Below are 13,480 nucleotides of genomic sequence, written 5' to 3'. Positions count from 1 at the left end.
GATCATCTATCCGTAATACTCTATGTTGTGTTTGTCGGGATCCGATGGATAGAGAATACCATGTTATGTTAATTATCAAGTTATTACATATGTGTTGTTTATGATCTTGCATGCTCTCCGTTACTAGTAGAGGCTCTGGCCAAGTTTTTGCTCTTAACTCCAAGAGGGAGTATTTATGCTCGATAGTGGGTTCATGCTTGCATTGACACCTGGACGAGTGACGAAAAGTTCTAAGGTTGTGTTGTGCTTGTTGCCACTAGGGATAAAACATTGGCGCTATGTCCGAGGATGTAGTTGTTGATTACATTACGCACCATACTTAATGCAATTGTGCTGTTGCTTTGCAACTTAATACCGGAAGGGGTTCGGACGATAACCTCGAAGGTGGACTTTTTAGGCATAGATGCAGTTGGATGGCGGTCTATGTACTTTGTTGTAATGCCCAATTAAATCTCACTATACTTATCATGACATGTATGTGCATTGTTATGCCCTCTCTATTTGTCAATTGCCCGACTGTAATTTGTTCACCCAACATGCTTTTATCTTATGGGAGAGACACCTCTAGTGAACTGTGGACCCCGGTCCATTCTTTAATACTGAAATACAAATCTGCTGCAATACTTGTTTTACTGTTTTCTCTGCAAACAATCATCTTCCACACAATACGGTTAATCCTTTGTTACAGCAAGCCGGTGAGATTGACAACCTCACTGTTTCGTTGGGGCAAAGTACTTTGGTTGTGTTGTGCAGGTTCCACGTTGGCGCCGGAATCCCCGGTGTTGCGCCGCACTACATACCGCCGCCATCAACCTTCAACGTGCTTCTTGGCTCCTCCTGGTTCGATAAACCTTGGTTTCTTTCTGAGGGAAAACTTGCTGCTGTGCGCATCATACCTTCCTCTTGGGGTTGCCCAACGAACGTGTGAAATACACGCCATCAGACATCGTATTAAAATATATTTCATCATGTATCCAACGATATTGATTTTATATTGTATATGTCAATATTTTTTCAGAAAGTTAGTCAAATTTTACACAGTTTAACTTTCAAAAAATTATGCCTTTATTTTAAAAAATGTAGGTAGTATGTACGCCCTCCATGCCTGATTAATAGGCAATTACGTACTTCGAGAAACAAGTTTGACTAGTAATTTAGTCAACAAAATATAAGACATACATCAGAAAAAATATATTATTGGAAACATTTTTTGAATACGAATTCAATGGTATAATTTTTGTGGCATATATCTCATATTTCGTTGACCAAATTTGTAGTCAAACTTGTTTCTCAAATTGCATAATTGCCCATTAATCCGGTATGGAGGAAGTATTAAGCTCCAAACCATGCATAAATTCTTTAGGAATCTAGCAATCCACTCCCAATGTACACTAGCACATCAGTTAGCATAAATTTAATCGCTTCACGCAACCTATTGTCTATTACCATCAACCATTCGCGCGCTTCAATCCTTGATGGCCAACTTATCTATAGTTGTTCCGGTCCGGCTAGATTAGCATGTGTCATTGCTGAAATCATTTTCCATGTGGAAAAAGTCTATGTTTAACTGCTGCCTTCTGAACTATTGCACACTTATGTTCCTAAAGTATTCGAAAAGGAGCTCCCCAAATTAATTATACTTGTAATTGGTTTATTGGAGGAAAAAAATTATGCAAAGTTAGCCAAGTCAAATATTGATGCAAAGAGCCGAGGGGCAAGATGCTCTGTATATGATTGTGTGGGGTTTAAATGGGCAAAATAACACTATGATAAGAAGTTAAGCCAAGTCAATAGTTTAAGGAGGAAAGAGGTATATAATTATTTTTCTAATAGGAATCCAACACGCTAGCTTTGATCGATCTACCTTAGTTTCTTTATCTACCCTAATTTTAGTGTATGTGTTTGTGTGACTGTGTGTGCACATTGAAGTTTATTTGTACGAACCGCATACATTCATGTTTTTATTTTCTTCATATGTTATGCTGCATCGGTTAATGCCGGCAGTACTTGCTTTGCACCATTTTTTCCAAATAAAGTAAAATCCATATTTTACTAAGATAAATTCTATGGCTGACATGAGAGTTGTCGTATTGATTCTAGTTCTCGCATCATAAGCCGGTCTTCGAAAGATTTTGCACAGAATAAAAGGGGCATTTGTTGGAAACATTCGCAAAATGTGATAATGACATATGTTCTTTTCGGCTTAATGTTTTAACAGTTTAACACTGGTTCAGAACGTACTAGGCGCCTATCCAACAGTTCTTAATTAGTATTGCGTAGACAACAAAATAAAATGGCCGCTGGAAAAAAAAATTACATGGAGTGTGCGTTTATTGTGATTGGTCTCCCACGAAACTTGTTTCAAAACAAAAGGAATGGTACGGTCTCCCACGAAAGGGCACCTTTTCTGCGCAGAGCAAGTAAAAAGGAGGTTGGAATTTTCATTAATTTGGTGCAATGCTACAACAGGTGCCATGTTGATGCACTGCAACAGGGAGAAACGGTATAAAAAGACATACACTGTAACAAGCCATAATAATATTTCTTTCACCCAGATAGATGATACATAACACCTACTTGCACGATGCATATATAACAGACAATCTATGAAGGTGCAAGATCGAAGCTAGCGTTCGATCTCTTTCCAACAAATGCACGCATCGCCATCGGAAGAATGAATAGAACCGGACTAGGTACGACTGGTGTCGGGTTCGATCTCATCGTGTCCTCTCTGGGGGAAGCCGTGCGGCCCAAACCCCTGATTTACCGTCTCCATTCCGGTGTCAAACCCCAGCACTGGCGGCGGTGGCAACATCCCCATCATCATCTGATGCTGCTGCTCCATTCCAGCGTCGACGAACCCCGTTTGTGGAGGCGGCGGCATCTCCATCATCATCTGTTGCTGTTGCTTCCCCTGCTGCTGTACCAACTCCATCATCAGCTGATGTTGCGTCATCTCCATCCCGCCGCTCGCGCTGGTGCCACCGAGCTCAAACTCGCCGCCGCCACCCACAGTACGGCCAACGGGCAGCACATCCCGGAGAACCTGGTCGCAGCGCACCGCCACGTCCGCGCGCAGCTTCGCCAGCGCGGCCGCGAAGGCAGCCCGGTCCTCCTCCTTCATCTGGCTCACGTCGTTGGCCTGCTCCAGCCACGCCGCCGCCTGGCACCCCTCGGCGCGCGCCTTATCCAAGAACTCATCGATGGCCTTGTTTCGCGCCTTGATCGCGGCCAGCTGCGCTTGCAGCTCGTCAAGCTTCTGGTTCAGCTCCGCCTGCGCCGGGTTCCGGTCACCGGCGCCGCCGTCCACCGCCGCCACGGTCTGAGCCTCGGAAGAGTAGGAGGTGCGGAAGCGGTCGAGGACGGAGTCGACGGAAGGGTGGCCTATGGAGAAGACCTTGCCTCCTGGGGAGAAGACGACAGCGGCCACCTCGGCGCCGCATAGGGTGGACAGCTCGCTCACCTTTTTGAACAGCCCCGTGCGGCGCTTGGAGAAGCATACCTGCCGCGCCGCCTCGCTCTCGATGGGCCGGATCTCGATCTTCTTCCGCCCCGTACCTCTCGGCCGCCGCGGTGCCATTGCCGCCTACCCTTAAACCTTTGGACCCTCTCACCTCTCAAAATGTTTGCTCTGCGTAGGTAGCTAGGTAGATCTGTCTAGAACTTTTGGGGTCATCTGTCTATATAGGGGATGGAGGAGAAGAATTGAGATGTGAAAGGAGTTGAGAATTGAGATCCTTATCTCGTGACTCATGTTCCCATCTCATCACGTATAAGCTAGAGAATTCATGAGACAGCGAGACGATGATCAACACATTTAGCTGTCAGATGTCTAAACGAGGACGAATTTAATGAAGGGTCGGGCCCACAGTTAATCATGGGTACTTTCTGAATACCCAAGAAATTATGTATCGATCTGGTCAACCATAATTTTCAGATACGTAATTGCCAAATTGTTAAGCTGCAGGATCTAGTATGATTGTGACATGTGAAATCAAACAAGATGTCTTTCAGTTTAATGTGTGATCATAATATATCCTTTTCTGGCTTGTACTTTTTCTTTCGGTGTTTCTTTCTTTTTTAATCTGATTTACATATATGAACATGTTATTTTCACACACTCCTGAGGTTGGTATCCTTTGCATATATATAAGCGCAGACGCACAAGACAATTGGTTTTTAAATTTCTTTTAGGATTTTCTATATGCAGAGTTCTCTATCCACGTGAGGCTGTGCTAATGCAAAGGAGACCGCTCAAGGAGCACGTGAAAAAGAAAATAACATGTTCATATGTGAAGTAGATTAAAAAGGAAAGAAATACGCAAAGGAAGTACAAGCCACAAATAGATATACCTCGCAAAAAAAAAAAAAGATATACACCAAGCTCATGGATTGAACAAAAAGGCATCTCGTTCGACTTCATATGTCACCACAAATCGAGCTAACACTTGATCATGCCTGTTAACCACTGGTGGCTTTCTTTAAATAATTATGTCATCGCAGATCGATATATATATTATTTTTGCTATTCAAACAAATAATCCTTCCGTTTCTATTTACTTCACATTTTGGGTTTGGCCAAAGTCAAACTTTATTAACTTTGACTAAAAATATAGGAAAATATCAATAATTATAATACCAAATGCATATAATATGAAAATATAGTTTATGGGGCACATATTGTGCATTGAAAATGATAAATAATACTATAATATAATAATATTCTAGAATATTGTAGTGAACTTCGTGGTCGGCGACGTGGTGATGCTCGTGACCGGCTTGACCGGCAGTGTCACGGTGGTGTGTTCTTCTTCGTGGTAGGCGATGTAGTGATGCTTGTGACCGGCGGTGAACGGCGGTGCCATGGTGGTGTTCGTATTCGTGGTCGGCAATGTACCCATTCTTGTGACCGGCGTGACCGGTGGTGTCATGGTGGTCTTCGTCTTCGTGGTCTGCGACGTGGTGATGCTTGTGACCGGCGTGAACGGCGGTGCCATGGTGGTGTTCGTCTTCGTGGTCGGCGACGGTCCCATGCTTGTGACTGACGTGACCAGCGGTGTCATGGTGGTCTTCATCTTCGTGGTCGGCGACATGGTGATGCTTGTGACCGGCGTGAACGGCGGTGCCATGGTGGTGTTCGTCTTCGTGATCGGCGACGTGCCCATGCTTGTGACCGGCGTGACTGGCAGTGTCATGGTGGTCTTCGTCTTCGTAGTCGATGACGTGGTGATGCTTGTGACCGGCGGTGCCATTGTGGTCGCTTGCTTCGTGGTCGGTGACATGCTCATGCTTCTGGTGGGTGAGGTAAGGTCACCATGTTGCTATATAGGTGAGACTAGGAAAAGTGAGGAACCAAAAAATGGGGGCTCGCTTCCCTACCCGGTGCAGAAATGAGCGGCCGGACCAAACAACATGGCTTTTCTAGTCCATGATCTGTCTTAGACACGCAGGTAGTTTCTTCCCGATCGGCCCAGATAACCAAACGCGCCCTTACCAATTAGGCCTCGTGCACGTGCACATGACATGGTGGGCCGAACACGCATGCTAGTATTGTTTTTTTTTTTATAAAAGAGTCTGTCAATATGTCAATAATCATCAACAACAGTCGGTACAGCCATAGAAGTAATAAAAATTGCAAATAGGATTTTGCATGGTCTAGTGGCGACTACAAACACTAGGGCGAGCCATTCTCGCCTCTCCATCACTGCAGCTGGGTAAATCTTGTCGCAATAGAACTTGTAGTAAATAGATTAGGAGTCGTCGTACTAAGACACCAAATAGTCAACACACCGAAGCAATAACCATTGTCAATGATGATAACTGTAAATAGTAAGAGACTGATCTGAAGCCTCTACAAGGAACATGAAAACCGACCGAATCCCACGAGATACACCGGGCACATGACTCCACACGCCCTCCACCGATGCTAGACGCACCATTGTAGCGATGATAGGATGGAGAGGATCTTATTCTGACTTCATGATGTAGCACCCATCCCACCATCCCAAAAAACATTGAAAACAGCCTAAACAAAGAACAAGAACACTCCGGCCAGCGAGAGGCCGTGGACCGTCGCGTTTGCAGGGGGAAACCTAGATGGGTTTACTTTGGGCACCACCACCCGGTTGCACACATGCAATCAAGAGGCCAAGCATGTTAGATTGTTCAATGATGCTATGCCCGTTTGGGTGCCATCGTGGAGAATGGTTGGATGATTGTTCAAATTCGAGAAGCTGGTGGCTTTTATACCGAAGATGCGTACCCATCCTACCTTTGTTGCCCTCTCATGTAGCCTTAAGAGATGACTCAAGCTCGGAAAGCTACTCGTCCGCTCTAGGTGTTTCACACCACCGCCGGGCCCCATGCTCTTATTCGTCTGATGACGACACCCGCACCTACGCAGCCTCCTCCGGGCTGGTGTCCAAGTTCAAACTACTGTGGGGAAAAAACAGGTGTATCGGCCACCGCAGCCTTAACCCGCCGCTTCCTCGCCCTCGATCCCGCCGACCATGGATCGTCCTACATTGACATAGCGCCCCCATCATGATCCTTGGACCAGACTCCTCCAAGCATGGCCCATTCCATGGACCGCACCATCTCCATATGTTGCTCCTTCGGCCTATACTGACACATGGAGTCCCGGCCATCGCTCATCGACTGGATCGCCTAAACTTATTGGTCCACGGCCACCTGCTCAGGTCTACATCGGCCTCAATCCGTGGTATACTGCCTCGCCACCATATGTTGCACATGCCCTCCCCAGCGGTGGAGGCATGAAAAATGTTAGGCGGGGGAGGGGGGAGGTTCGAAGAAGAGAACTCACGAATGGCAAAAAAAGTGAGAAGAAGTGATAGCAAAATATTTGTTTCATTGATTATACAACCATTACCGGTTGTCTATGACAAAGGGATGTACAATTGAGCACTACTGAAAAGGAAAAATCTAGACAAGAAGAGATAGAGCAACTAACGGTTTCAATTAAAGTCCACTCGACGTGGTGCTTCATCAAACTCATCTATAATTGTATCTGACAATATTCCAATAGTAATCTCCTTATCAATGTATATTACGAAGCAATCTCGTAGGAATCCATCCTCCATTTTATTCTGAAGCCTTGTTTTCACAAGTTTCATTGTAGAAAATACACGTTCAGTGGTTGCAGTTAAGATTGGTAAAGTAACAACAAGGTGAATCAATATGTTCATTGAGTTAGTACTTTTAGCAATGATTAAATCAACTAGTATAGAAATAAAGAACAATATATACCGGCCAATCAAGTGGTAATCATCATTTTTCCGGTTGATGCAAGTTATTGACAAAGTTGTGATATAGTTGTTAAATTCTGAAACTTCAGGTTTGTAAGGATATCATGCTCATAGTGTCGTAATTGACATCTTAGATTCTCCCTTTCTTGTTCTTCAAAATCGATAAGACTTTGAAGCTAAGAACAAACAACATCAATGTCCAATGAGCTGATTGAGTTCTTGGGGTCCAAGGTAGTGCACATAATGAGAAGCTCGGTTGCTTGTTTGTTGAACATGGAGTTCAACTCTTGTGCTTGTTGGTCCCCAGCTGCCTCCGCCCATGCTTCAGAGCACAATCGGGATCGCCTGATCGATTTCAATGGCTTCCCTGCAAGCATAGCGATCCATTTTCTAAAGGCTGAGGTCTCCTCCACCTCCACGACGGGTGCAGCATGGAGAGGGGTCAAGCCGTGATCTCTGTCAAAACAGGCCACCGTGTATGGAATGTAGCACGTCAACAGAATATTACATGGTGTATAGTTCAGATTCAGCTTCATTCCATGATGCCCCACCTTTTGCGGGCTAACTGAAGGAGTACGGTACTTGGCTCCCTAAAATGAGATCCCAGCACATATTCAGTTTTGTTTGGGAAAGATGCAAGTTAACATCACTTTCTAGATTCTGGAACCTGGTACGGCAAATCTCTGATCTGCATCAAGACGGCCGAATCGCTTAGGCAGCTAGCACTACTGATACGTCTCTGACGTATCGATAATTTCTTATGTTCCATGCCACATTATTGATGATATCTACATGTTTTATACACATTATATGTTGTATTTATGCATTTTCCGGCACTAACCTATTAACGAGATGCCGAAGAGCCAGTTGTTGTTTTCTGCTGTTTTTGGTTTCAGAAATCCTAGTAAAGAAATATTCTCGGAATTGGACGAAATCAACGCCCAGGGTCCTATTTTTGCACGAAGCTTCCAGAAGTCCGAGGGAGAGTCGAAGTGGGGCCACGAGGTGGCGACACACCAGGGCGGCGTGGCCCAGGCCCTGGCCGCGCCGGCCTGTGGTGTGGGCCCCTCGTGACGCCCCTTTACCTGCCCTTCCGCCTACAAATAGCCTTCATCGCGAAACCCCCAGTACCGAGAGCCACGATATGGAAAACCTTTCAGAGACGCCGCCGCCGCCAATCCCATCTCGGGGGATTCTGGAGATCACCTCCGGCACCCTGCCGGAGAGGGGAATCATCTCCCGGAGGACTCTTCACCGTCATGGTCGCCTCCGGAGTGATGAGTGAGTAGTTCACCCCTGGACTATGGGTCCATAGCAGTAGCTAGATGGTTGTCTTCTCCTCATGTGCTTCATTGTCGGATCTTGTGAGCTGCCTAACATGATCAAGATCATCTATTCTATATGTTGTGTTTGTCTGGATCCGATGGATAGAGAATACTATGTTATGTTGATTATCAATCTATTACCTATGTGTTGTTTATGATCTTGCATGCTCTTCGTTATTAGTAGAGGCTCTGCCAAGTTTTTGCTCTTAACTCCAAGAGGGAGTATTTATGCTCGATAGTGGGTTCATGCCTCCATTAAATCCGGGACGAGTGATGGAAAGTTCTAAGGTTGTGGATGTGCTGTTGCCACTAGGGATAAAACATTGATGCTATGTCTAAGGATGTAGTTATTGATTACATTACACACCATACTTAATGCAATTGTCTGTTGTTTTGCAACTTAATACTGGAAGGGGTTCGGATGATAACCTGAAGGTGGACTTTTTAGGCATAGATGCATGCTGGATAGCGGTCTATGTACTTTGTCGTAATGCCCAATTAAATCTCACAATATTCATCATATCATGTATGTGCATTGTTATGCTCTCTTTATTTGTTAGTTGCCCGACTGTAATTTGTTCACCCAACATGCTATTTATCTTATGGGAGAGACACCTCTAGTGAACTGTGTACCCCGGTCCATTCTTTACATCTGAAATACAATTTACTGCAATAATTGTTCTACTGTTCTCTGCAAACAATCATCATCCACACTATACATCTAATCCTTTGTTACAGCAAGCCGGTGAGATTGACAACCTCACTATTTCGTTGGGGCAAAGTACTTTGATTGTGTTGTGCAGGTTCCACGTTGGCGCCGGAATCCCTGGTGTTGCGCCGCACTACATCCCGCCGCCATCAACCTTCGACGTGCTTCTTGACTCCCTACTGGTTCGATTAAACCTTGGTTTCTTACTGAGGGAAACTTGCTACCGTGCGCATCACACCTTCCTCTTGGGGTTCCCAACGGACGTGTCAACTACACGCATCAAGCAAATTTCTGGCGCCGTTGCCGGGGAGATCAAGACACGCTGCAAGGGGAGTCTCCACAATCCAATCTCTCTACTTTGTTTTTGTCTTGCTTCATTTTATTTACTACTTTGTTTGCTGCATTATATCAAAACACACAAAAATTAGTTGCTAGCTTTACTTTATTTACTGTCTTGCACTCTATATCAAAAACATAAAAAAATTAGTTACTTGCATTTACTTTATCTAGTTTGCTTTATTTACTACTGCTAAAATGAGTTATCCTGAAGTTGAAGTTCGTTCGTTTAAGCAACAAGGGGGAGAATGTTTAAAAGATGCCTGGTATAGAATTAGTGATGCTCATAATAGGTGCACTAAGAAACACTCCACCACTATCCTACTCAGGAATTTTTATGTTGGTATCTCTAGCTGGAATAGGTATGTTCTTGATTGTCTCGCAGGAGGTAACTTCCTAGGCGCTCCTGCTTTAGAAGCTAGTTGCATTATTGAGAGTTTATTTGGAACACCACCTGTTAATGAAGTTAAAATTTAAACCTCTCTTGAAGATGTCATTAAAAAATTGGAAACCATAGAGAAAAAAATTCCAAGTGTTGAAACTAAATTGGAAATGTTACTTGATAGCACTGATAAACTTGATAAATCTCTAGGTGGAATGAATGAGAGAATCACCATCTTAGAATCTTGTGCTAACCATGATAATCAAACCCAAAGGATTAGTGAACTTGAAAAAGCTATGGGAACCTTGGGTTCAACTTTTTCTTCTCTTAAATATAAGGAGAAAGCTTATGTGGGTAAGGAGCAAAAGTTTATGTATGTCTCTAAAGTGCCTAAACCAAAAAAATATTATTATAGGCCTAAAATTGACAAAGCCCTTAGTACCACTACAGATGGGGGAACTTATGATGTCGATGCTCCACCTCTTGATAATACTTGATATACACTTTCTGCGCCTAGCTGAAAGGCGTTAAAGAAAAGCGCTTATGGGAGACAACCCATGTTTTTACTACAGTAATTTTATTTTATATTTGAGTCTTGGAAGTTGTTTACTACTGTAGCAACCTCTCCTTATATTAGTTTTGTGCTTTGTTGTGCCAAGTAAAGTCGTTGATAGTAAGGTTCATACTAGATTTGGATTGCTGCGCAGTAACAGATTTCTTTGCTGTCACGAATTTCGACCTGCCTCTCTGTAGGTAGCTCAGAAAAATATGCCAATTTACGTGCGTGATCCTCAGATATGTACGCAACTTTCATTCAATTTGGGCATTTTCATTTGAGCAAGTCTGGTGCCTCAATAAAATCCATCTTTACAGACTGTTCTGTTTTGACAGATTCTTCCTTCTATTTCGCATTGCCTCTTTTGCTATGTTGGATGAATTTCTTTGATCCATTAATGTCCAGTAGCTTTATGCAATGTCCAGAAGTGTTAAGAATGATTATGTCACCTCTGAACATGTTAATTTTTATTGTGCACTAACCCTCTAATGAGTTGTTTCGAGTTTGGTGTGGAGGAAGTTTTCAAGGATCAAGAGAGGGAAATGATGCAATATGATCAAGGAGAGTGAAAGCTCTAAGCTTGGGGATGCCCCGGTGGTTCACCCCTGCATATTTTAAGAAGACTCAAGCGTCTAAGCTTGGGGATGCCCAAGGCATCCCCTTCTTCATCGACAACATTATCAGGTTCCTCCCCCGAAACTATATTTTTATTCCATCACATCTTATGTGCTTTGCTTGGAGCGTCGGTTTGTTTTTGTTTTTGTTTTTGTTTGAATAAAATGGATCCTAGCATTCATTGTGTGGGAGAGAGACACGCTCCGCTGTTGCATATGGACAAGTATATCCTTAGGCTTTACTCATAGTATTCATGGTGAAGGTTGAATCTTCTTCGTTAAATTGTTATATGGTTGGAATCGGGAAATGCTACATGTAGTAATTCTAAAATGTCTTGAATAATTTTATACTTGGCAATTCTTGTGCTCATGTTTAAGCTCTTGCATCATATACTTTGCACCCATTAATGAAGAAACACCTAGAGCTTGCTAAATTTGGTTTGCATATTTGGTCTCTCTAAAGTCTAGATAATTTCTAGTATTGAGTTTTGAACAACAAGGAAGACGGTGTAGAGTCTTATAATGTTTACAATATGTCTTTTATGTGAGTTTTGCTGCACCGGTTCATCCTTGTGTTTGTTTCAAATAACCTTGCTAGCCTAAACCTTGTATCAAGAGGGAATACTTCTCATGCATCCAAAATCCTTGAGCCAACCACTATGCCATTTGTGTCCACCATACCTACCTACTACATGGTATTTCTCCGCCATTACAAAGTAAATTGCTTGAGTGCTACCTTTAAAATTTCCATCATTCGCCTTTGCAATATATAGCTCATGGGACAAATAGCTTAAAAACTATTGTGGTATTGAATATGTACTTATGCACTTTATCTCTTATTAAGTTGCTTGTTGTGCGATAACCATGCTTCTGGGGACGCCATCAACTACTCTTTGTTGAATATCATGTGAGTTGCTATGCATGTCCGTCTTGTCTGAAGTAAAGGAGATCTACCACTTTATTGGTTAGAGCATGCATATTGTTAGAGAAGAACATTGGGCCGCTAACTAAAGCCATGAATCATGGTGGAAGTTTCAGTTTTGGACACATATCCTCAATCTCATATGAGAACACTAATTGTTGCTACATGCTTATGCATTAAAGAGGAGTCCATTATCTCGTTGTCCATGTTGTCCCGGTATGGATGTCTAAGTTGAGAATAATCAAAAGCGAGAAATCCAAAATGCGAGCTTTCTCCTTAGACCTTTGTACAGGCGGCATGGAGGTACCCCTTTGTGACACTTGGTTAAAACATGTGTATTGCGATGATCCCGGTAGTCCAAGCTAATTAGGACAAGGTGCGGGCACTATTAGTATACTATGCATGAGGCTTGCAACTTGTAAGATATAATTTACATGATACATATGCTTTATTACTACCGTTGACAAAATTGTTTCATGTTTTCAAAATAAAAGCTCTAGCACAAATATAGCAATCGATGCTTTTCCTCTTTGAAGGACATTTCTTTTACTTTTATGTTGAGTCAGTTCACCTATCTCTCTCCACCTCAAGAAGCAAACACTTGTGTGAACTGTGCATTGATTCCTACATACTTGCATATTGCACTTGTTATATTACTCTATGTTGACAATTATCCATGAGATATACATGTTACAAGTTGAAAGCAACCGCTGAAACTTAATCTTCTTTTGTGTTGCTTCAATACCTCTACTTTGATTTATTGCTTTATGAGTTAACTCTTATGCAAGACTTATTGATGCTTGTCTTGAAGTGCTATTCATGAAAAGTCTTTGCTTTATGATTCATTTGTTTACTCATGTCATTACCATTGTTTAGATCGCTGCATTCATTACATATGTTTACAATAGTATGATCAAGGTTATGATGGCATGTCACTCCAGAAATTATCTTTGTTATCGTTTACTCGCCGGGACGAGCAGGAACTAAGCTTGGGGATGCTGATACGTCTCGACGTATCGATAATTTCTTATGTTCCATGCCACATTATTGATGATATCTACATGTTTTATACACATTATATGTTGTATTTATGCATTTTCCGGCACTAACCTATTAACGAGATGCCGAAGAGCCAGTTCTGTCGTTTTACGCTGTTTTTGGTTTCAGAAATCCTAGTAAAGAAATATTCTCGGAATTGGACGAAATCAACGCCCGGGGTCCTATTTTTGCACGAAGCTTCCGGAAGTCCGAGGGAGAGTCGAAGTGGGGCCACGAGGTGGCGACACACCAGGGCGGCGCGGCCCAGGCCCTGGCCGCGCCGGCCTGTGGTGTGGGCCCCTCGTGACGCCCCTTTACCTGCCCTTCCGCCTA

General features: G+C 43.2%; 1 protein-coding gene across 1 annotated transcript; it reads right to left on the bottom strand.

Moving 5' to 3' along the window:
* Window positions 1-2,689: 2,689 nt before the first annotated feature.
* On the bottom strand, window positions 2,690-3,580 carry LOC124690841 (agamous-like MADS-box protein AGL62). Its single transcript, XM_047224170.1, has one exon. It carries the CDS (start codon window positions 3,578-3,580, stop codon window positions 2,690-2,692), a length of 891 nt encoding a protein of 296 aa, XP_047080126.1.
* Window positions 3,581-13,480: the final 9,900 nt, after the last annotated feature.

The sequence above is a fragment of the Lolium rigidum genome, chromosome 2 (assembly GCF_022539505.1).
Source record: "Lolium rigidum isolate FL_2022 chromosome 2, APGP_CSIRO_Lrig_0.1, whole genome shotgun sequence".
In the NCBI taxonomy this organism is placed as follows: domain Eukaryota; kingdom Viridiplantae; phylum Streptophyta; class Magnoliopsida; order Poales; family Poaceae; genus Lolium; species Lolium rigidum.
This window is presented reverse-complemented; position numbering and strand designations above follow the sequence as displayed.

Bases quoted from the DNA above. Each gene is read 5' to 3' on its own strand.
- LOC124690841 (XM_047224170.1), bottom strand. From the start codon at position 3,580: ATGGCACCGCGGCGGCCGAGAGGTACGGGGCGGAAGAAGATCGAGATC.